The sequence below is a fragment of the Trachypithecus francoisi genome, unplaced genomic scaffold (genome assembly GCF_009764315.1).
Source record: "Trachypithecus francoisi isolate TF-2019V2 unplaced genomic scaffold, Tfra_2.0 Lachesis_group6, whole genome shotgun sequence".
Taxonomy (NCBI): Eukaryota; Metazoa; Chordata; class Mammalia; order Primates; family Cercopithecidae; genus Trachypithecus; species Trachypithecus francoisi.
In genome coordinates this window covers 85966327-85988333 of record NW_022681471.1, presented here as the reverse complement: position 1 = coordinate 85988333, position 22007 = coordinate 85966327, and the positions used below count along the sequence as shown (strand labels likewise).

The 22007-nt window shown below is 49.9% G+C and overlaps 1 protein-coding gene and 1 pseudogene across 1 annotated transcript in view; one reads left to right on the top strand and one right to left on the bottom strand.

The window, feature by feature from the left end:
• Positions 1-7577, bottom strand: part of IQSEC2 (IQ motif and Sec7 domain ArfGEF 2) — a 90267-nt gene extending 82690 nt beyond the window's left edge. Inside the window, 1 exon segment of the mRNA XM_033201158.1 lies at positions 6607-7577. Within this exon segment, the coding sequence (XP_033057049.1) occupies positions 6607-7313 (707 nt within the window). The 5' untranslated portion in view covers positions 7314-7577.
• A 566-nt stretch (positions 7578-8143) lies between these two features.
• Positions 8144-10295, top strand: LOC117077773 (annotated as a pseudogene).
• Positions 10296-22007: the final 11712 nt, after the last annotated feature.

Here is a 22007-nt window from a genome sequence, read left to right as displayed (position 1 = left end):
TGGTACGGAGAGATAATGAACAGCAGATTGGTCTAAATGTCTCCAAAGTCTCATCCAAGTCTGCTATCTTGACATTCTATGAATCGGAAGGCTGGTGAGCGTGAGAAGAGACAGCAAAGGCCAAAATGGCTCCAGGGAGCATGAGAAAAAAGCCAAAGAAAAGCCAAAAGAATTTCTTTTTCCTTAGAGACGGGATCTCGATTTGTTGCCCAGGCTGGAGTGCAGTGGCACGATCATAGTTCACTGTAACCTCAACCTCCCTGGCACAAGTGATCCTCCCGCCTTGACCTCCCAAAGTCCTGGGAGCTACTGTGCCTACCCCAAGAGGATCCTGAAGTTGTCATTTCTTACTACAGGAGTCCTGGAAGGAAGAAAATATTAGGCACCTTTGGCCATTAGTTCAGCAGGACTCAATCAGACATTCATTCGTCTACTCAGTATTTATTAAGCAGCTACTATGTGCTGTGCTACGTGTTTCCAAGCTTATAGCTCCTTCATGCATGCCCGCAGCACGTAACACAGAACCTGACACACAAAATGCACTCAGTGTATGTCAGTTAAATGTAAATCTGAAGGGGCTCTCGGTCTAACAGAGGGGACATGAGACGTAAACAACCATGAAGGAATAAAAAGGGGCAGAGTGCTCATTGAGAGGGTCAAGGATAGACCAAACATCAGAGACACCAGCAAACAGACAGGAGAGGTAACAGCTGTGTCCAGCCTGGGAACTGGGTACAGCAGCCCAAGAGAAGGGAACAACATGAGCAAAGACCTAGAGGCTAGCAGAAGGCCTGAGTGGGCTAACCAGGGGGACACACGGGTCAGCCTGGCTAGAGCATAGTCCGTAAAAAGATGAGAGGAAAAAGGCAGACTGGGGACAGATCCTAAGAAGACATTGCAGGGCAGGCAGAGGAGTTTTCAGGCCAAAGAGAGAGTGAAACTACTGGAGCTGGACCGCAGAACATGGTCTGGCTGCGCCTCATCAGAGGCTTGATGGAGTGAGAGCAGGAGGGGCAATCTACTAGGAGACCATGGCCAAAATTCAGGGGGTGATGGTGAGAGGGAGCCTGCCTAGAGCAGCGGTCCTGGGAGCTCTGCTGGAGGAAGCTAGAGCCACACACCTGGAGCAGCTCTGATGCCTTTAAAGCCTGCTTGCGGGAGGCAGTGGTGTACCATAGGCTTGGAAGCCAGACAGTTCTGGGCTCCATCTGCCTGAATAACCTTGGGCAGGTCACTGTACCTCTCTGATCCTTGTTTCCTTGTCTGAAAAAATGAAGATAATAGGCCGGGCGCGGTGGTTCATGTCTGTAATCCCAGCACTTTGGGAGGCAGAGGCGGGCGGATCACCTGAGGTCAGGAGTTCAAGACCAGCCTGACCAACATGGTGAAACCCCATCTCTACTAAAAATACAAAAATTAGTCGGGGGTGGTGGCATGTGCTTGTAGTCCCAGCTACTCGGGAAGCTGAGGCACGAGAATTGCTTGAGCCCGGGAGGCGGAGGTTGCAGTGAGCCGAGAGCGTGCCATTGCACTTCAGCCTGGGCAACAGGAGCGAAACTCCATAAAACAAACAGTCGAACAAACACACCCATCTGGCAGGGGCTCTGTGCAAATGAGACAAGAAGTAGTGCTCCAGGGTGGGTTAGAACACTGCAGACCCTGGAGCCCAACTCCCTGGGCTCCTCCAGCTCCTTCACAGTTCTGCCACTTATTCACTGAGTGATTCTGGGTATGCTATCCAACCTTTCTGGACCTCAGTTTCCTCATCTGTAAAATGGAGTTAATAACAATATCTACATGAGAGGACTCATGTGGAGATTGAATGAATTAATACATGGAAAGCACTTAGAACAAATAGTGCTTAGCACACAGTAAGAGCAGTGAAAAAAGTTAGCTATTATTACATAAAGCCACATAGCGTGGGGCCTGGCAGAAGGCTGAGACTCACTCGGTACACGTGTGGCCTCTTCCCCATGCTCCAGGCCTTTATTCTGCTCCCAGCAAATTCAGAGACCATGGTAGGCAGGGGTGGGACAGATGAGAAAGGGCAGGCAGCAAGTCCGGTCTGACGTCTTCCTCCTGGCAGCCACCTCCATGAAGGGACCACTCATATTCCTTCCATACCCCTCATCCCTCACCTGCCACCCGGGTACTCAAACAGCAGCCTGGCCTGCCCTGATCCCTCCTTCCTCTGAGAACTTCCACTCCTCACCACCGTTGCCACTCATTTTGTCCTGAGCACTGTCTCTATGGCATGGTTAGGCCTGCAACCCTGTCTCCCTGGATGGAGGGGAGCAGGGGTTCTGCAAGCACTAAGAGCGTGGTGTTTGCTCAGCCTGGTGGCCCCTCCTGCACTGTGCACACAGCCAAGAAATGTTTGTAGATGATAACAACCCCATTCTTGCCCCAGATCTAGATAGAGAAGCAAGACTCTCATTCTCATTAAATTCAACATTACCATTTCCTCCCACATGAAGATAATGCTCACAACACAGTGGGAGGGAAGATAAATGGTTTTCCCTCCTGGGAAAGAGAGACACCCCCTGGGAAAAGTACCCAAGACCCCAAAGGACAGACTTCCCCTGAGCCTCTCCCTGGGCTCGCTGTCTCATGTGCTGTCTCTCAGTGGCCTTAGCCCTGCGGGGAGCATGCTGACATCCCATTGCAAGCAGAGGACAGCATGTGGTAGACCATACATTGCCCTAGCTGTCAAGAATACCATGTTGGGCTGGGCTTGGTGGCTCAGCACTTTGGGACACCAAGGAGGGAGGATCACTTGAGCCCAGGAGTTTGAGAACAGTCTGGGCAACACAGAGAGACCCCATTTCTGCTTAAAAATTTGGGGGGATAGCAACCAGAAGGACCAGCCTGATGTTCTTTTTTGCAATAATTGCTCACTGCAGCCTCAAACTCCTGAGCTCACTTAAGTGAACTATGTTTGCAACACTGCACTCCAGCCTGAGTGACAGAGCAAGACCCTGTCCCAAAAACAAACCAAAAACAAAAACAAAAACAAAAACAAAAAACAAAAAACACCACCAGGCCAGCCCCTTTAGTTGCTATCTCCAAATGTAAGCCAACTTGCGGGGTGGGTGGGGGTGGGGGTAAAGGAAGGAGAGTTGCCACCATACCAGCTTCAGCCCACCACCGCCTACAGCAGAGCCTGAGCTGGGCCCATGCAAAAAGCGTGGGAAATGCAGCTCTTCAGTGTGGAGCAACTCAGCAGGGGCCCCTAGCACTCCTATAAATCATTCTAGGTGGCAGAACTGCAAGGGGGCCAAGCCAAGATCAACAACAAAAGCAGAGCTATTCTCTAATCAACCAGGCTTGGAGGGAGCGGGGGGTATATGGACAATTCCAGGTAAAAAGACCTGAGCATTAGTCAGGACCATCGACTACTAAAAAGCAAGCAAACAAAATCTTCACGTACAGAGGACCCAGGACCAAAAGGAGGTAGGGACGCATCTCACTCTATCTGCACTGGAAAGGCCACACCCTGAGCACAGCAAAAGGGATACTGGCATCCTGAAACCTGTCCAGAGGGGACCGTGCAGGAGGATATGGGAATCCTGCATGGATGACATGGATGGGGGTGGACATGACAGCTGATGCCCAATGCAGTAGAGGGAAAGTTCACAGGACTGGGAGTCTGTCTTATTAGTAATGTAACCTCCGGTGGGCTTCACTTCTCTGATCCCCCAGTTTCTTCTTCTGTAAAATGTGGATCGTGGTGACAGAAGCACAGGATCATTGGGAGGACTAAAGAAAGTCCCTAGGCACAGCGGAGCCCCCCAACAAGCTGCAGCTCGGCCCAGGCACCACTCTCCCCTCTTCCTCCACCAGGGGGAGCCTGGGGACCAAGAAAGCCCAGCCTATACCCGCTCCACTTAGCCTCCCCCAATGCTGCAGCCTCTGCTGCTAAACTCCCACCCTGCCTGCCCTCGCTTCCAGCGGCTTCTCACCCACTCCTTACAAACCCAGAACAGACCTAGCAGGGGAGTCGCTTGCAGCAGCAGCAGTGACAGCAATGGCTACTGCATCAACAGGCCCTCCTGATGCCAGGCCAGGAGGGAGAGTGGAAAGGAGGGAGACAGAGCCTTCTTCCCTGCTGCCGTCAACTCCCCACTCATCCCAGACTCATCTCCTCCTGTTCAAATCCTCTAGAGACCTAAGGCTCTCCTGGCCTCTCCCAGCTCAGTGCCAGTCCAGGTCCTGAGGCTAGGAGACTCCTGTGGGTTGGAGAGCTTTAGAGAAAAAATACCAGGCCTTGGAGACAGGAAGACTTGGGTTCTACTCCCAGCTCCATTAGCAACTAGTAGGGTAACCTTGAGCGAGGTCCCTTCATCTTGGAGCCTCAGTTTCCCCATCTCTAAAATGCAGTTGCCAACACTCACTGCAGAAGGCTTGTTGTGAAGTCCAAAGGAGGTAATAATGGGTGTGCAAACAGTTAACATATGATCAGGAGAGAAACTTAAAGTACTATCTAAACCCCTTTATTAATCCAGTAGGAAATGCAAAGCAAGGAAACGCAACAAGCGACTTGGGGGTTCACAGAAAGAGGGAAGGACCAAGAGGTAGGCCTGTACGGATACCAGAAACATGGAGCTCAGGAGCAAACAGGCAACCAGTCAGCCAAGAGATTCAGACCAATGTCTGCAGGGTGGAGAGCCAGAGTCATGGAATCCCATAACTGGGGACCACCAGATCATTTCATTGGGCTTTCTACCTCATTCAGGAATCATGCTTCCTCCAGTTCTCCCAGACTCCCACCCGAGCTCAGCTGAGAGCTCCAGGTCCAGTCAGCTCCCACCTCCATCTCTTGAGGCAGTCCACTGCACCACCAGAAGGCCAGGTTGGAAAGTTCTTCCTAATCTATCTCAAATGTTCTCCCTGTTACGGGTTCTGCCCACTGAAGCCACACATAATGAATCCGCTCCCTCTGTCACAGGCCTGACCCCTCTAGAAAAGTCTTCTGCAGCCAGGCTCAAAGACCACCATACCCCATGCAGTCTTCTTCTGCCCCCGGCCCACCACGGCCCTCTCCTGAATGGACCTTGGTCTACCTCTGTCCCTCTTCCAGTGTGGCGCCCCAAGGCACACAGTCAGTCCTCCCGGATTGAGCTCGCAGCAGCCCTGCCTGGGCAGGAAAGCCCATTTCCTTTGCCCCCAGACTCCTCAGGGGCAGTCCACACTAAAACTCAGCTTAGAGTGTGCTGCAGTGGAGCCCAGCCGAGCCCTCAAGCTCCAGCTGCTGCTCCTGGGGCCCAGCCATCTCAACCCAGCACCCCAGCCTGCTGCCTCACCACGGGGGAGTTGCAGAGCGCTGTCTCTCGGCAGATTTCCTGAGGCAGAAGGTTTCCCCACCCCCAACCCAGCCTCCAAGAGACACTCCACTGGTTGTGGCACATGGTAGGACCAGCTGAGCAGTGAGAGGAGGGGGAAGCCTGTCCATTTGCTACAGGACTTCAGACTTGCTCTGTAGTGTAGCTGGATTAAACACAGAACCATCAAATCTGAGCTGGAGGGTACTTCAAGAGTATCCAAGGCAGACCTTGCCATTTAAAAAGATACAGGGGAACTGATGGCCTAAGACAGAAAGAGACTCAGTCAAGGTCACAAAGCCAATCTGCAACAGAGCTGAAAGGGGAACTCAGGTCTCCCAACTCCCAGCTCAGTGTTCCTTCGAATACGGCAGAAAAGAAATAAGGGAGGCTTTAGGGCAGCCTTGGGAGCCTGCACGCCCTTGACTCTCTCAGCCTGATACATGTATCCCAATCGGCTCACCATGCTATCTACACAGAAAAAGTGAACCCAGCCCATGTCCCACCAACCCAAGAGATAGTGCCAAGGTGTCCCAAATAGACACACAGACCCCAGTGCAGGAACTGGAACCGATTCAGCAGAGGGGCAATCTAGACTTCCCTTCCCGTAGGGCTCTTTAAATGGGTGTTGTTTTCCTTGAAGGGTGGAGAGGGGGTGGACTTTGAGGAACTAGCCAAGGGCTTGGCCTCCATCTTTGCTCCCCCATCTTTGCTCCCCTCTGCCAGAATGTGCTGCAGTTCCCCTCAGAGGGATGTCTCAGCCTCCAGCAGCCATTCTGGTCCCCACCTGCCTCTCTGGTAAGGGATGGAGCTGAGGCGGCCAGAGGAGAAAAGATCAGGCAAAAAGAAAACGGGAAAAAAAAAAAAAAAAAAAGGCGGGGGTGGGGGCTCTTTCTCTCCCCTGGGGCTCTGAGTAGACACCCTCGCCGACCATAAAAATTCCAATCAGCATATCCAAAATAAATAAATAAATGAAAATCCATCTTCTGGCAAGGATGCAGCTAGGGGTTGAAGAAGTGGAGGCGGGGGAGGCGACGATGACTGCTCTAGTCCCTCGCTGGCCGTGGTACCGGGAAAGAAGAGACGCCTGCACTCATCTGGCCAACCCCGTCTGGGGTGGCCAGGGAAGGGGTGTCAGCTGGATGAGGGGGACCGGGCTTCTCCTGGCGGATTGGGACAGGAGAGGAAGACACGGAACCAGACACTGGCTTCTTACTCTATCAGCTGGACAAGTTGGAGAGGGATCTAGAGGGAAGAGCCAGGGGTACAAACACACATTCCTTACTTTCTCTGGAGGGTCGTGGCCGGGCTGGTGCTGGTACTAGTGCTGTGGCCTCCGCCGGCGCCGGGACTGGAGCTCCTGGATGCGCCACGGCTCAGCTGGCCCCGCTCCCGCGGTGGCCGCGGCCCCACGCCCACCGCCGCCGAATAGCCCGCTTCCTTCTCGCGGCCCGGGTGCGCCGGCCCGGCCTCCCGCCCGCCACGCTCGCGACCCAGGGCTGGGTTCTCGTGGTGCAGGTGGCACTGGGCCACGTCACGCTCGCGGGCTGTGTAACCGGTAGTGTCCTGGAGCGGGTAGGAGGCGTCCCGCTCCTTGTCCCGATACACAGCCTCCCGATTCTGGTAGGCGCCTTCCCGGTTCGGGTAGCCCACGTCCCGGGCCGCCTGGTGGAACTGGCTCTCCCGCAGCTCGCGGTGGTGGAACTGGGTCTCGCGCAGGTTCTGGTACTGGCTCTCGCGGCCCGGGCTATCCCGCGCGCCGTGGGGGTCCCGGTGCAGCTCCCCGCGGTGCAGCTGGCTCTCCTCTCGCAGGTCGCGGTTCTCCTGGGTGAGCTGGTCCAGTTGGCCCTCCAGCTCCTCGATGCGCCGCCGCTGGGTCTCCAGCAGCTGCTGCTGGCTCTCGATGATGTTGTTCAGCTCCAGCAGGTACTCCACGGCCCGATTTGGGCTCTCGGATCCCGGGCCGCCCGGGGGCCCCGACCCCGCCTCCATCCTGGCGGCCCAGGGGCAGGGGAACGGGCAGGAGAGCCCGGTCCCCGCTCTCTCACGGCGCCACCCTCCCCGGGCCCAGCCGGGGGAGGGGGCCGGCGGGACGCGAGGGCGCGCACCGGGCTTGAGGGCCCGGGGGCCCTAGGGGGCCCGGGAGACAGCGCTGGGGCCGGCGGCACGGGGAGCAGGAGCTGAGGCTGCCGCCGCTGCCGCCGCCACCACCACCACCACAGCCACTGCTCGGGAGGACGCGGCCCACGGCGCTCCGCCCGCTGCGGAGTCACTGCGCAGCGCGGCCGCGCGGGACCGCCCCGGCCGCCGGCCCGCCCCCCGCCCCTGCCCCCATCCGGCTCGCCCGGCCCGCCCCCACGCGCCCCACCTGCGGCTGCCACCCGCACCCGCAGCTGGACTGGCCCCAAGGCACCGGCGCCCGGTCAGGGCCAGCCCCATCACAGCCCGCAAGAGATCTCTCCATTCCACCAGTCCCAGGGTCCTCACTTAACGCAGCCTAAAGAAGAGCTCCTTCCCAGAGTCCGCCAGTCCCTCGGGCTAGGGATCTTCATCCAAAGCCACCCCGGGAGGAACACATCCCAGGCAGTCCCCGGGTCCAGACAGCCCGTGGACTCCCCATCCCCTAGGTCTGCCAATCCCAACCAGTGTCAGATTCCTCTTCCTAGCCAACCCCTGTGTCTCCTACCTCAGGCGACCTCCCTCCAGCCCCTATCATGGGCAGTCGTCCCTGAGTCCCCCATCCTAGCCAGTCCCTTGACTGTCTGCAGCTGCCCTCATCCCAGGCATCCCTTGGGACTCCCAAAGGATGCACACAGACACTCATGCACAACATCGCAGGCATCTCCCACTCCAGCCAGCCCTTACACTCTCCATTCAAACCAGTGCCCAGATCTCCTACCCCCAGCCAATCCCAGAATTCCCCATCTCAGCCAGTCCCCGGGTCCTCTAACCAGGGCAGTCCAGGATCTCTCAACTCAACAAGCCCTGGGACTCAACAAGCCCTAGGACTCCACATCACAGTCAGTCTTGGGATCAAGGCTCCATTCATTCAACCAACCTCATTTCCTGCTCTCCTTTAGAAATGCCCTCCCCATTCACTCCATCATCCCCATACACTGAAACTGTACTGGTCCTTCAAGACTTAACTCAAATGCCACCTTACTGAAGCCAACCCTGATTTCCTCAGCCAACAATGCGAGCTGCTTTTCTCTCTCTTTCTCTTTCTCTTTCTCTCTCTCTCTCTCTCTCTCTCTCCTCCCTCCCTCTCTCTCTCTCCCGCCCTCCTCTTGACCTCCTGCTGCTGCATTCCCTATCTTGTGGCATTTGTGGAACAAGTGGAACTTGCTTTACAGCACATTTGTTTGTGTTCTTGTTTTTATGTCCTCTGCCAGACGGAGCTCCTTAAAGACAGAAACGTGTCTTAATTTATCTTTGTGAGCAGGTTGGGTTAGAGAAGAAAACATGAGTTTTACAGTCAGACAAAACTGAATTTAAATTCCATCTTCTCCTCTCTTAATTTCAATTTCCCCATCAATAACAGCTACCTGACAGGGTGGTCTTGGATAAAAGCATGCAAAAACACCTTGCACAGAAAAGACAACCTACAGAATGAGAGAAAGTATTTGCAAATCATGTATCTGATAAGGGAATTGTACGTAGAATATATAAAGAACTTTTAGGCCAGGCGCGGTGGCTCAAGCCTGTAATCCCAGCACTTTGGGAGGCCGAGACGGGCGGATCACGAGGTCAGGAGATCGAGACCATCCTGGCTAACACGGTGAAACCCCGTCTCTACTGAAAAATACAAAAAACTAGCCGGGCGACGTGGCGGCGCCTGTAGTCCCAGCTACCCGGGAGGCTGAGGCAGGAGAATGGCGTGAAACCGGGAGGCGGAGCTTGCAGTGAGCTGAGATCCCACCACAGCACCCCAGCCTGGGTGACAGAGTGAGACTCCGTCTCAAAAAATAAAAAATAAAAAAAAAATAACTATTACAGCAAAAAAAGACAACTATTTTTTTTTAAATGGGCAAGGAATTTGAATAAACATTTCTCCAAAGAAGATATACAAATGGTTAATAAGCACATGAAAAGATGCTCAACATCATTAGCCATCAGGGAAATGCAAATCAAAACTACAATGAGCTCTCAGTGCTACCCATCAGGTGTTTCCTGCCTTCTCCCATAACCTAAAGGGAAACTTTCACAGTGTCTGGAGACCTTAATGTCCTGCAGATGAAGGAAGACGATATCCTCAAATTCCTTGCAGCAGAGCCCCACTTGAATGGCACCAACCTTGACTTCCAAATGGAACAGTACATCTACAAAAAGAAAAGTGATGGCATCTACATCATAAATCTGAAGAGGACCTGGAAGAAGCTTCTGCCATTGTTGCCATTGAAAACCAGACTGATGTTAGTGTTATATCTTCCAGGATACTGGCCAGTGGGTTGTGCTAAAGTTTGCTGTTTCCACTGGGGCCACTCTTATTGCTGGGCGCTTCACTCCCGGAACTTTCACTAACCAGATCCAGGCAGCCTTCCAGGAGCCACGTCTGCTGGTGGTTACTGATCCCAGGGCTGACCACTAACCTCTCACAGAGGCATCTTATATTAACTTGCCTACCATTGCTCTGGGTCACACAGAGTCTCCCCTGCACTGTGTGGACACTGCCATCCCATGCAACAACACGGGAGTTCCCTCAGGGGGTCTAGTGTAATGGATGCTCACCCAGGAGGTTCTGCACGTGCGTTGTACCACCTCCCATGAACACCTATGGGAGTTATGCCTGATCTCTATTTCTGCAGAGATCCTGAAAAGATTGAAAAGGAAGAGCAGGCTGCTGCAGAAAAGGCTGTGACCAAGGAGGAACTTCAGGGTGAATGGACTGTGCCAGCTCCTGAGTCTACTGCTATTCAACCTGAGGGTGCAGATTGGTCTGAAGGTGTGCAGGTGCCCTTTGTACCTATTCAATAATTCTCTATTCAAGTTTGGAGCACTCAGCCTGCCACTGGAGGCTGGTCTGTAGCAGTTACTCTCAGATAGCTGAATGGATAGGAATAACCACTGAGTGGTCTTAAGCTGTTCTTCCACAGGCTCTTGAACAGAAAACGGAAATCAGGTTGATGGAAAATAACATCAGTTTCTTAAACACACACACACACACACACACACACACACACACATGGCGAGGGGGTGGGGAGAGATAGAGAGAGAGAGAGATACTACTTCATATCCACTATGATCGCTAAAATCCACAGAACAGACAATGAGAAGTGTTAGCGAGCATGTGGAGAAATTGGAACCCTCATTCATTGCGGATGGGAATGTAACATAGTGCAGTCACTTTGGAAAACAGTCTGGCAGTTCCTCAAAATGTTAAACATAGAGTTACCATATGATCCAGGGATTCCACTCCTAGGTATATATCCAAGAGAGATGAAAACATACATCTACACAAGAACTTGTACATGAATGTTCACAGCAGCATTATTTGTAATAGCCTGAAAGTGAAAGCAACCAAATGCTCATCAGTTGATGAATGGATACACAAAATGTGGTATGACCACACAATGGAATAGCATTCAGTCATTAAAAAGGAATCAAGAACTAATACATGCTAAAACATGGATGAACCTTGAAAACATTATGCTAATGAGAGAAGCCACATATTGTATGATTCCTTTTATATGAAATCCGAGAATAGGCACATCTATAGAGACAGAAATTAGAGTAATGGTTGCCGGGGGCTGGAGTGTGAGTGGCAAAATGGGGAAGACTGCTAACGGGTATGGGGCTTTTTTGGAGGGGGATAAAAATGTTCTAAAATGAGGCTGGTCCAAAGGCAGTGAGTTATCTCAATTGGTTGTTGACAGTCAATTATAGATCGAACTCCTTGTTCTACTCTTTTCCCATCTCTCACTACTGCACTGGACTAGTCTTAAAAAAAAAAAAAAGAAGAAAGCCGGGCGCGGTGGCTCAAGCCTGTAATCCCAGCACTTTGGGAGGCCGAGACAGGCGGATCACGAGGTCAGGAGTTCGAGACCATCCTGGCTAACACGGTGAACCCCGTCTCTACTAAAAAATACAAAAAACTAGCCAGGCGACAGACGTGGCAGGTGCCTGTAGTCCCAGCTACTCGGAGGCTGAGGCAGGAGAATGCGTGAACCCGGGAGGCGGAGCTTGCAGTGAGCTGAGATCCGGCCACTGCACTCCAGCCTGGGCGACAGAGCGAGACTCCATCTCAAAAAAGAAAAAAAGAAAAAGAAAATGTTCTAAAATTAAATTGTGATGATGCTTGCACAATCCTGTCCATATACTAAAAACCACTGAATGTTATGGTATATTAATTATATCTCAATAAAGCTTTATTAAAAAACAACACCTTGCACAGAGCTATCACATAACAACAACTACAATGGTAATAGTTAACATGTCTCTGGCGCTTACTGTGTGCCAGGTACTGTGCTACACACTTTACATATAAGGACTCACTTAACCCTCATGACAATCCTATGAGGTAGGTACTATTATTACCTCCCAGCTTACAGATGAGGGAAGTGAAACAGAGAGGTTGAGTGACTTGCCCAGGGTCACACAGAGGCATAGTGAGGATACTCAGATGATTCATTCTCACTTCTCACTTTATATTTTCCCTCAGTACCTTGTACAAAGTAAGTGCTCCATAAATGTTAAAGTAATACAGTATATCCACCAAATATGTCCATTCATCCAACAAACACTTGCAGAACATTATGTTCTAGGCAATATGTATGTTCCCATCCTTATCTTGCTTCTTCTATTGTTTAGATGCCCTGTGGGGTTGAAAGCAGATGGGTATTTAGATTCATTTACAAACCATTTTGAGTGTCTACAATGAGTAAAGCACTGCTGTCGACCACTGAGGATATAGCAATGAACAAAAAAGGACAACGATCCTTAACCTTATAGTGCTAACATTCTAGTGGGAGAGAGAGACAAGAAGCAAATGAAATATGTAGGGCACATTGGATGGCGAATGAGGTTGAATAATGGCCCCCCAAAATTCATGTCCACACAGAAACTGAATGTGACCTTATTTGAAATAAGGGTCTTTGCAGACGTAATCAACTTAAGATGAGATCACACTGGATGAATACAGGCCTTAATCCATTGACTAGTGTCCTTAAAAGAAGAAGGAAAATTAGATGCAGAAACACACATACGTGAGGAGAACACTGCATGAATCTAGCCATAGAGATTGGAAAGATGAATCTATAAGCTGAGGAATGCCAAGGACTGCCACAGCCACTAGATGCTGTAAACTGCAAGGAAGGATTCTCTCCTAGAGCCTTCAGCGGGAGTATGGCCGCGTTGACACCTGGATTTTGGACTCTCAGCCTCCAGGGCTGTGAGGGAAACCACTTCTGTTGTTGTAAGCACCCTGTCTGTGGTATTTTGTTATGGTAGCCCTGGGACACTAATACAGACGGTGATGGGTGCTCTGGAGAAAGACAAGGCAGCAAAAGATGATAGAGAGGCTTCGGTGAATCAGATACAGCCTCTGCCCTCAGGGAGCTCCCAATCTACTCAGAGTCACGACCATAAGTCACAAACATGACTAATGAGACAGAATGTACAAAACGCTAGAGCTGAGGCACAAGGATGGCGGGGAAGGGTTGGGAGGTCTTTATGGATGTGAAGGTCTTTGAGCTAAGCTAGGATTTCAACAGGTAGAAGGTACTAGAACTGGGCAAGACCTGCTAATAGGAACCCTGTGCCTGTGAGGAAAGGAACAGGGTCAGGAAAACAGTGTCTGTTTAGGAAACCACGTGTAGTTTGGTTGAAGACAGCACAAGAGACGTGTGTGGTGTGTGTATGTATGTGTGTAGCAAGGGATGGGAGATGGGAAGACAGAGCTTGATTCAGCTTAGAGAAGACTCCATTGCCAAACTGAAGGATCTGGATCTTCCCTTAGAGGCAATGAAAAGCCATGAAAGGTTTTTGAGCAGGAGAGTGACATGGTAGGAAGAGTGACATGGTGGGAGGTGAGGGGCCCACGTGGATATTGCACGCACCGAGTATCACACACTACAAGGTGAGTTTAGCATTGGTTCATTGTTGTTGTTCATCAAAAACTGTGGTACTACCTTCTTTACCCACCTGCTGCCTCCCAGAGTCATTTCCCAGAAGCCTCAGTCCCTGGGACCAGCTTTGCCAAGGAACGTGGAGCTAGAGCAGGAAAGAGCCTTAAAAACCACATCTCACCACTGCCAGGTTCCAGTCAACAAGAACCCGTCAGAATACTGAGAACCATGAAGCATTTGCCTCAGATCCAAAGGTGGCATCTGTTCAAATTGGTTTTTCCTACTGGATCCTCACAGCTCTCTCCCTTCCGTGAGCAGACCTTTTCTCCCAAACCTGTTAGCTGCCAAGCACGAGGTGGGAAAATCAAAATGAAAAAAAACACTGGTCTGGCTGGGCACGGTGGCTCACACCTGTAGTCCCAGTACTTTGAGAGCCGGAGGCGGGAGGATCGCTTGAAGCCAGGAGTTTGAGACCAGCCTGGCCATCATAAACCCTGTCTCTACAAAAATTAGCCGAGCGTGGTGGCGCATGCCTGTAATCCCAGCTACTGGGGAGGTTGAGGCAGGAGAATCGTTTGAACCCAAGAGGCGGAGGTTGCAGTGAGCTGAGATCCTGCCACTGCACTCCAGCCTGGGTGACAAAGCGAGACTCTGTCTCCAAAAAAAAAAATTGGTCTTTCTCTCAGACTTTACAGTCCAGAATATCAGAGCTGAAAAGAAGGAACGTACAGGTGAATTCCTTCTCCAGATAAGAACACTGAGGACCAGAGAGAAGTGATTTGCACACAATTGCTATGATCAGTCACCACTAGGCTATGACCCTTTTCTTAGGCTATTTCCCGCAGTCTGGTGTTCTAAAGAGTCTTAAGATTGCAGACTTTAGAGGGCAGAAAGGTAGGAAAGTAGCCATCTGTGAGGAACATAGAAGAAAAAAGAAAGGGAAAAGGAAGATTCTTTTCTCTGTGGGGATCCCTAAAGAGATAGCAGTGCTTAAAACTGAGACTGCATTTGGCTAATTAATTAATTATCCTTCCAGCCCCCTTTCCCCTAGTGGGGGAAGGGGTGAGATGTAACCAAAATACCTATCGGTCTCGAACAGCTGCACAGAAAGCAATTCTAATAGGCAAGTCTGGGGTTTCGTTTTAGGAAAATTTTCTCTCTGAAGATGATTTGTAAGCTTGATCCTGTCAGAACATAAAACCACATAACCCAATGTGTTTCCAATTTTGTCCTAGCTGCCATAAAACTTTGAGCCAAATTCAGAGTCCAATTATAATCCAGTTCATTTTAGGTACCTGGCAACATCTATTCGTGCTTCCTTTACATGGTCTCTGGTCTGTTTTCTTCCACATTTTTATCCCTAATTGTCTTTCTTTCATGTTATAAACTGATGAGTCGCCTAATATCCTCTTTAAAGTAGGCGGGATATAAATCTTACATAAACTAAACTATATTTACAGATGCTAAGGGGATTTGAAACAATGAAGAACATTTGAAGGAACAGATGATATTTGGCCTAGAGGAGAGCAGGCTTATGAGGACATGATTACTGTCTTCAAATATCCAATAGGCTGTCAGGGGGGCAATGTAGTGGAATTATTCTGCTTGGCTCCAAAGGGCACAGCCAGAAGCAATGGGTAAAAATTACTGGGAGATGATCCCAGAGGGAAGAAAGCTCTCACAGGCGATGCTTGGCGAAGATGGCGAGTTCACTGTCATTGGAGGTCTTCAAGTAGTGGCTGGACAGCCTCATCAGGAGGGTCTGTTGCCTAGGGAATGGAAACACTACATGGAGGAGTTGAATAAGATAATATTGGCCAGGCACAGTGGCTCACGCCTGTAATCCCAGTACTTTCAGAAGCTAAGGTGAGAGGATCACTTAAGCTTAGCAGTTCGAGACCAGCATGGGCAACGTAGTGAGACTCTGTCTCTACTGAAAAAAAAAAAAAAAAAAATTAGCTGAATGTGGTGGCATGCATCTGTGGTCCCAGCTACTTAGGAGACTGAGGCAGGAGGATTGCTTGAGGCCAGGAGGTTGAGGCTGCAGTGAACTATAATTGTGCCACTGCACTTCATCCTGGGAGACAGGGCAAGACCTTGTCTCTAAAAAAGAAAAAAAAAAAAGATAATTTAAAAGGCTCCTTCCAGCCCTGATTTGCACTACACAGTCCTAGATGTAGAAAAGACGTCTGGCCGGGAGGTAAGGAGGGGGGACAGGAAAAAAAGAAACAAAGGTCCTTTGAATACTGCAACATTCCAGCCAGAAGCACTGAACCCTGACAGCCCCTGAGACACTCCTAAAAGGAAGAATGGTCCATACACAGAACTCAAGCCTGCATTTCCCCAGTCCTACTGCATGTAACTCCTACAGGGCAGGAGAAATAAAAAAATCTGTTCCATTGCTCTCCACTGCCATCTAACTGGCTATTATTCAAGGAAGAAGAGGTCAACACTGCTGGAGCTGGAAAGAACTTTAGAGATCATGTAATCCAAACCCCTCATTTTATAACCGGATGAAAAGAGGCTCAGACAGTGGAAAGGACTTGTCTCCTTGTTCACTACTCCACCAGGGCTGTGGTGGAGGTCACTGTCATTGGAGGTCTTCAAACAGTGGCTGGACAACCTCAGCAGGAGGGTCTGTTGCCCAGGGAATGGAAACACTAAATGGAGGAGTTGAATAAGATAATTTTGGCCAGGCACAGTGGCTCATGCCTATAATCCCAGCACTTTGAGAAGCTAAGGTGGGAGGATCACTTAGGCGCAGGAGTTCAAGACCAGCGTGGGCAATACAGAGAGGCCCTGTCTCACTGAAAACAAAATTAGCTGGATGTGGTGGCATGCATCTGTGGTCCCAGCTACTTAGGAGACTGAGGCAGGAGGATTGTTTGAGGAGGGCAGAGACAGTTTTGTTGACCTTTCAATCCACAACCAGGCTTGGCCCTGGGTTCTTGCCCACTGTGGGTGAACAGTAAGCAGTTGGAAAATGGAACTGAATTGCCCAGAGGCGCTACAAGCAGAAGCTAGGCCTTTCAACCCCCAACCTATGATGCTTTCCATAATAAAATCTCATTCAATTCAGTTCAACAAACATTTATTGGTTTCTCTATGTGCCAGACCTGGAGCTACAGTAAAAGATAAACCAGAGGCAAGCTGTGCCCTCAAGAAGCAAACGTTCCTCCAGGGAGCTAGGCTCTTCCCACCTCGGGCCCTGCACACCTGCTGTTCCTTTGGCGGGGAAAGTTCTCTTTGCTGCCTTTGCCCACTTAACTGCCTATTCATCCTTCAAATCTCAGATCAAATGTTGGCTCATCAGTCGCCCTTTCTCTCACTCCCAAACTGGGCAGATCCCTCTGATACATTCTGTCAGTGAGTCCTTTTCGTTCCTGAACTTAGCAAGTTTGTAATTCTATATTGATTTGTGCAGTTCTTGGTTTGCTAATCTCCTACCTCCTCATTAGACTGTTAGCTCTACAAGGGCAGATACTGTGTTTTGCTCCCCGCTGTGTACCATAAGCCTGGCCAAAACCCAGGATAAGCAGTCCGTGTTTGTTGAATGTATGAATCGACAGCCTAATCGGGTATGTAGACAGATAAATCATAACTACAATCCAATGTGATAAGAAGTATAAGGTAATAGAGAAATCATTTCTTTCTTGCTTTTTCTTTTCTTTCTTTCTTTCTTTTTCTTTTTTTTTTTGAGACAGAGTTTCACTCTTGTCGTCCAGGCTGGAGTTCAATGGCGCACTCTCGGCTCACTGCAACCTCCACCTCCCGGGTTCAAGCGATTCTCCTGCCTCAGCCTCCCCAGTAGCTGGGATTACAGGCATGTGCTACCACACCCGGCTCATTTTGTATTTTTGTAGAGACGGGGTTTCTCCATGTTGGTAAGGCTGGTCTCGTACTACCGACCTCAGGTGATCTGTGTGCCTTGGCCTCCCAAATTGTTGGGATTACAGGTGTGAGCCACCACACCTGGCCGAAATCATTTCTTTAGAAAGGAGGAGGCCAGCTCCTGCATCTATGGAGCTGGCCTTGGCTAGCCTTGCAGAATGCATATACGGCCAGACAATCAAAGCATGGCGCAAACGGTATAGTCTCGTGAAAGCGCCCATTGTGGTCAGACAAACCAAAGCTACTTGTCAACATCTCTCCATTTCCCCAGTCCCCTAGGAAGCAGGCAGTTCTGCCACAGTGGGACAGCCTGGTCACCACCTGCTGATCTGGATTTGGGCACAATCGGCAGTGAGACCACAGGGCAGAACTGAAAGGAAACTCCTGGAATTTGGAATTCACAAATATCTCTATTCCTCAGGATTCTGCTCTCCAGGAGAAAGAATGAGAGATCTGATTGGGGCCGGGTGTGGTGGCTCACGCCTGTAATCCCAACACTTTGGGAGGCCAAGCCAGCTGGATCACCTGAGGTCAGGAGTTCGAGACCATCCTGGCCAACATAGTGAAACCCCGTCTCTACTAAAATACAAAAAATTAGCCAGGCGTGTTGGTGTGCGGCTGTAGTCCCAGCTACTCGGGAGGCTGAGGCAGGGGAATCGCTTGAACCCGGGAGGCAGAGGTTGCAGCAAGCTGAGATCGCGCCACTGCACTCCAGCCTGGCAACAGAGCGAGATTCTGTCTCAAAAAAAAGAAAAGAAAAGAAAAGAAAAGAGATCTGATTGGCCCTGGAATGAGGGATCAGTTCTGCACCTTTCCGGTGGGGTAAGACCTACTCCCAGGCATAAGAGAGTATTGCCCTCTAGTGGTAATAATAACGATAATGATAATGATAATGATAATAACAACTAGTGGATGTGGTCCTTGCTTGAGAGATCAACCATACCCGTTTGCCCAAGATTGTTTTATCACTTGAAAGACCCACATCTCAAGAAACCTCTGAGTCTCAGGCAAGCCTACTCCTTGATGGTGTTCAATGCACTTGTATACACATGATCTCATTACACGGCTCCTAACCCTCGATGCCAGGAATCAGGATTCAGTCTCCACAGATCTGTAGAGCTTTAGAGATCCAGCCCATTTTCCAGATGAGGAAACAAAGCCCAAGAGAAGGGAAAGAATTTCCTTCTTCAGCAATACGTTACAAATTAATGGCAGAACGAGAATCAGCATCTAGGTGTCCAGGCCCACAGCCCTGGGCACTGTTGCCCCTGGCTGGCATGCCCTCAGCTACTTTGTCAGTTTGTCTGGGTCCCATGTCCTCCAGACTCGCTAAAGTTCTCACCCCTTAATCCTTTCAGAAAACTTCCTCCTCTGAAAGCCTGAAACATTCATTTGACACCTAGCATGTGCTATAGGTACCGTTTTTTATCCCTTAAATGTATAGCTCAAAAAAGGAAAGCTCCTCGGCTCCCCGCAAGCCCAACCCCCAGAGATACTAACAAGGAGAGCAGCCTCTGGTCAGAAGAGTCTCAGGAGTGGCCTAGTTGGTCCAGGGCCCTGAGGAAAGTGTATTTGGCACTGTAGAGCAAGAAAGGAAGCAGAGGGAGGCTTTTGCAATCACCAGTGGGATGGATTTGAGAGCCAAGAGCTGAGGAGAGGTGAGAAGGCATCCCTGCAGCCTCAAGACAAAAGGAGAAAGTGAGAGCCTTCTTCGCCCCAGGGATGCCGCCAGGGAATGGGTCCTGCTTTTTCTGCTGCCAAAATTGCAGTGCCCTTCTCTGTTCCCCTGGTCCCTGACAAGGACCCCCAAAATCAGCTCTTGCCTTTCCCCTCCACTGAGACAAATTTGCAAACTCCCACATCTCTGTGGAAACGGCAGAGAGCAGGAGAGAAGAAAAAAGGAGAAAAAATCCACCCACATGCCAACAAACTGGAAAAAAAATAACCAGGCCTTGTCGCACTCAGCTGTTGGCTTGCTGCTCCCTCCCACTGTGGCGGCTGCTCCTGCCTCCTGGACAGGGACCCGATGCTGTGCAGTTCCCCTTCCCATCTGGAGCTGGCTTTTGTCAATGCCCCCTTGTCCCTACCCCCACCCCAGCTCTGGGAGAGAGACAGTCCTGGAGTCCAGGAGGAGGAAAGCTGGAAGGGAGGACTGGCAGAGCCACCCAGGGCTGTGGCTGACCACAGACTCTGTGGCCATCACCGTCTCCCAAACTATGGAGGGGACCTTCCTCCCCTCCCAGGGAAATAAGGAGATCGAGCACTGCCCACAAGCTGGCTCTACCAGGCCACTTCTGTCTCAGAGGCTGTCCCCTGCCTCTTCTGTCCTCCCTCCCCCAAGCCCTTCCCCTTGGCTGCCTGTCTCTACCATTTTCAAGCTCTGTTTTCAGTCTAACTCCTTCTATTTTCATCTTTTTGTGCCCTCGCCTTTCTTCACCTTCTGCTCCAGTTCTGGGCACCATATTTAAACAAAGCAAAACAAAACAAAATGGAGTATGTTGCTAGGAAAGGAGGGATGTAGAAATCATCGCTATTAGGGAAATGGAGATGCCTTGCCTGTAGGAAGGAGGATATGGACTCAGAGGAGCATGGAAGCATAGAAACACAAGGAGCTTTTTGGATAACCTTATTTTACAGATGAGGTGATCGAGGCCCAGAGAGGAAGAAGACCTGGGGCTACCATGCAGAAGAGGGGACAGCTTTGTTCTGTGGGCCTCCAGAAAAAACAAGGAGGACCAGTGAGTACGATTTATGAAAAGGCAGATTTATGTATTTATTTATTTATTTATTTTGAGACAGAGTCTCACTGTCATTGCCCAGGCTGGAGTGCAGTGCCATGATCTCAGCTGACTGCAGCCTCTGCCTCCAGGTTCAAGCAATTCTCCTGCCCTGGCCACCTGAGTGGCTGGGATTACAGGCACACACCACCACGCCTGGCTAATTTTTGTATTTTTAGTAGAGACAGGGTTTCACCATGTTGGCCAGGCTGGTCTTGAACTCCTGACCTCAAGTGATCTGTCCGCCTCGGCCTCCCAAAGTGCTGGTGTCACAAGCGTGAGCCACCCAAGAAGGCAGATTTAAATGACAGTTCTGTTTCTTCCTTCTAAATCTGTATTCCTGTTGTTTTGTTTCTTTGCCTTTTTGTGCAGGATCTCCAGTTCAGTTCTGACCAAAAGGGATGATAATGGGCATCCTTTTGCTGTTACTTATGTTAAAGGGGAAAGGTGTCAATGTTTCATCATTAGACATGGTCTTCACTGGAGTATTCGGAGGATTTTGGAGGATACTCTTACTCTTTATCAGGTTAGGGAAGTTTCCTCTCATTCCTTTTTTTTTTTTTTTTTAAATAGGATCTTGCTCTGTTGCCCAGGCTGGAGTGCAGTGGCGCCATCACAGTTCACGGCAGCTTTGACCTCCCAGGCTCAAGCGATTCTCCCACCTCAGCCCCCCTAAGTAGCCGGGACCAGAGGTGTGTGCCCCCACACCTGGCTATTTTTTGTAGAGATGAGGTTTCACCATGTTGCCCAGGCTGGTCTGGAACTCGGCTCAAGCGATCTTCCCATCTAAGCTTCCCAAAGTGCTGGGATTACAGGTGTCAGCCACCATGCCCGGCTTGCTAAGAACCTCTTTTTTTTATGAACAGGAGTTAAGTTTTATCAAATGCTTCCTCAGCATCTTTTCTAATGATCATACATTTTTCTCTTCTAATCTGTTTATATGGTCAAGAATGCAGCATTTAGTTCAAGAAGATAGGTGAAATTTCTAACATACAAAACTATCCAAAGAAGCACTAGCCACCCCACGGACCAAAGCAGTCAATTCCAAGTCACTGGAAATGTTCAAGTAGAAGTGCAGCCACTCAGTAAATATCTGGGTGTCAGGCACTGTTCTAGGTTCTGGCTACTTAGTGGTGAAGAAGATCCCTGCTCTCCTAGAGCTCCCATTTTAGAGAAAGGATAACAGACACAAACAACCAAACAAATATATGAACAAGAACATTTCAAAAAGTCAAAAGTGTTATGAAAACAAATGAATAAAACAAAAAACAGTACAAAGGTAGTATGATAGGGTGAGGATGGAGAACAAGATGAAATAGGTTAGTTAGGGAAGGATTCTCCATGGAGGTGAGAGTTGAGGTGAGCCTGAATGACAAGAAGTCGTCAGTCATTCCTGAGGAACCAGAGGCATGGGATCCCAGGGTGAGAGATGAGCTTGGTGTATTCAAGGGAATTCAGAAAGAAGTCCAACTAGAGACAGCAAGAGGAAAGACTGGTACTAGATGAGGTAGGAAAGAAGTTCTGGAGTAAAATGTTGTAGGGCCATGACAGCCATGGAAGACATTTAGTTTTTATTTCAGATACAACGAAAAGCCACTGGAGGATTTTGAGCTGGAAGTGACATGATCTGAATTTTGTCTTTTAAAGCTTACTCTGTCTGATGTGTGGAGAATGGGTTATAGTGGAGGCAAAACCAGAAACAAGAAGGTCAGCTAAGAGGCTAGTTATGAAGCCAGTTAGACAGTCCAGGCAAGAGACCATGATAGCTTGGGCTAGGATAGTGATTGTGGAGAAAGATATGTGGACAGATTTGAAATAGATTTTTACCTGGGCAGCACTATCAATCAATATGATCTAATTGAAATTTATAGATACTCTATCCAATAACAGCAGAATACACATTCTTCTCAAGCTGACATGGAACATGCACCAAGATAGACTGTATTCTGGGCCAT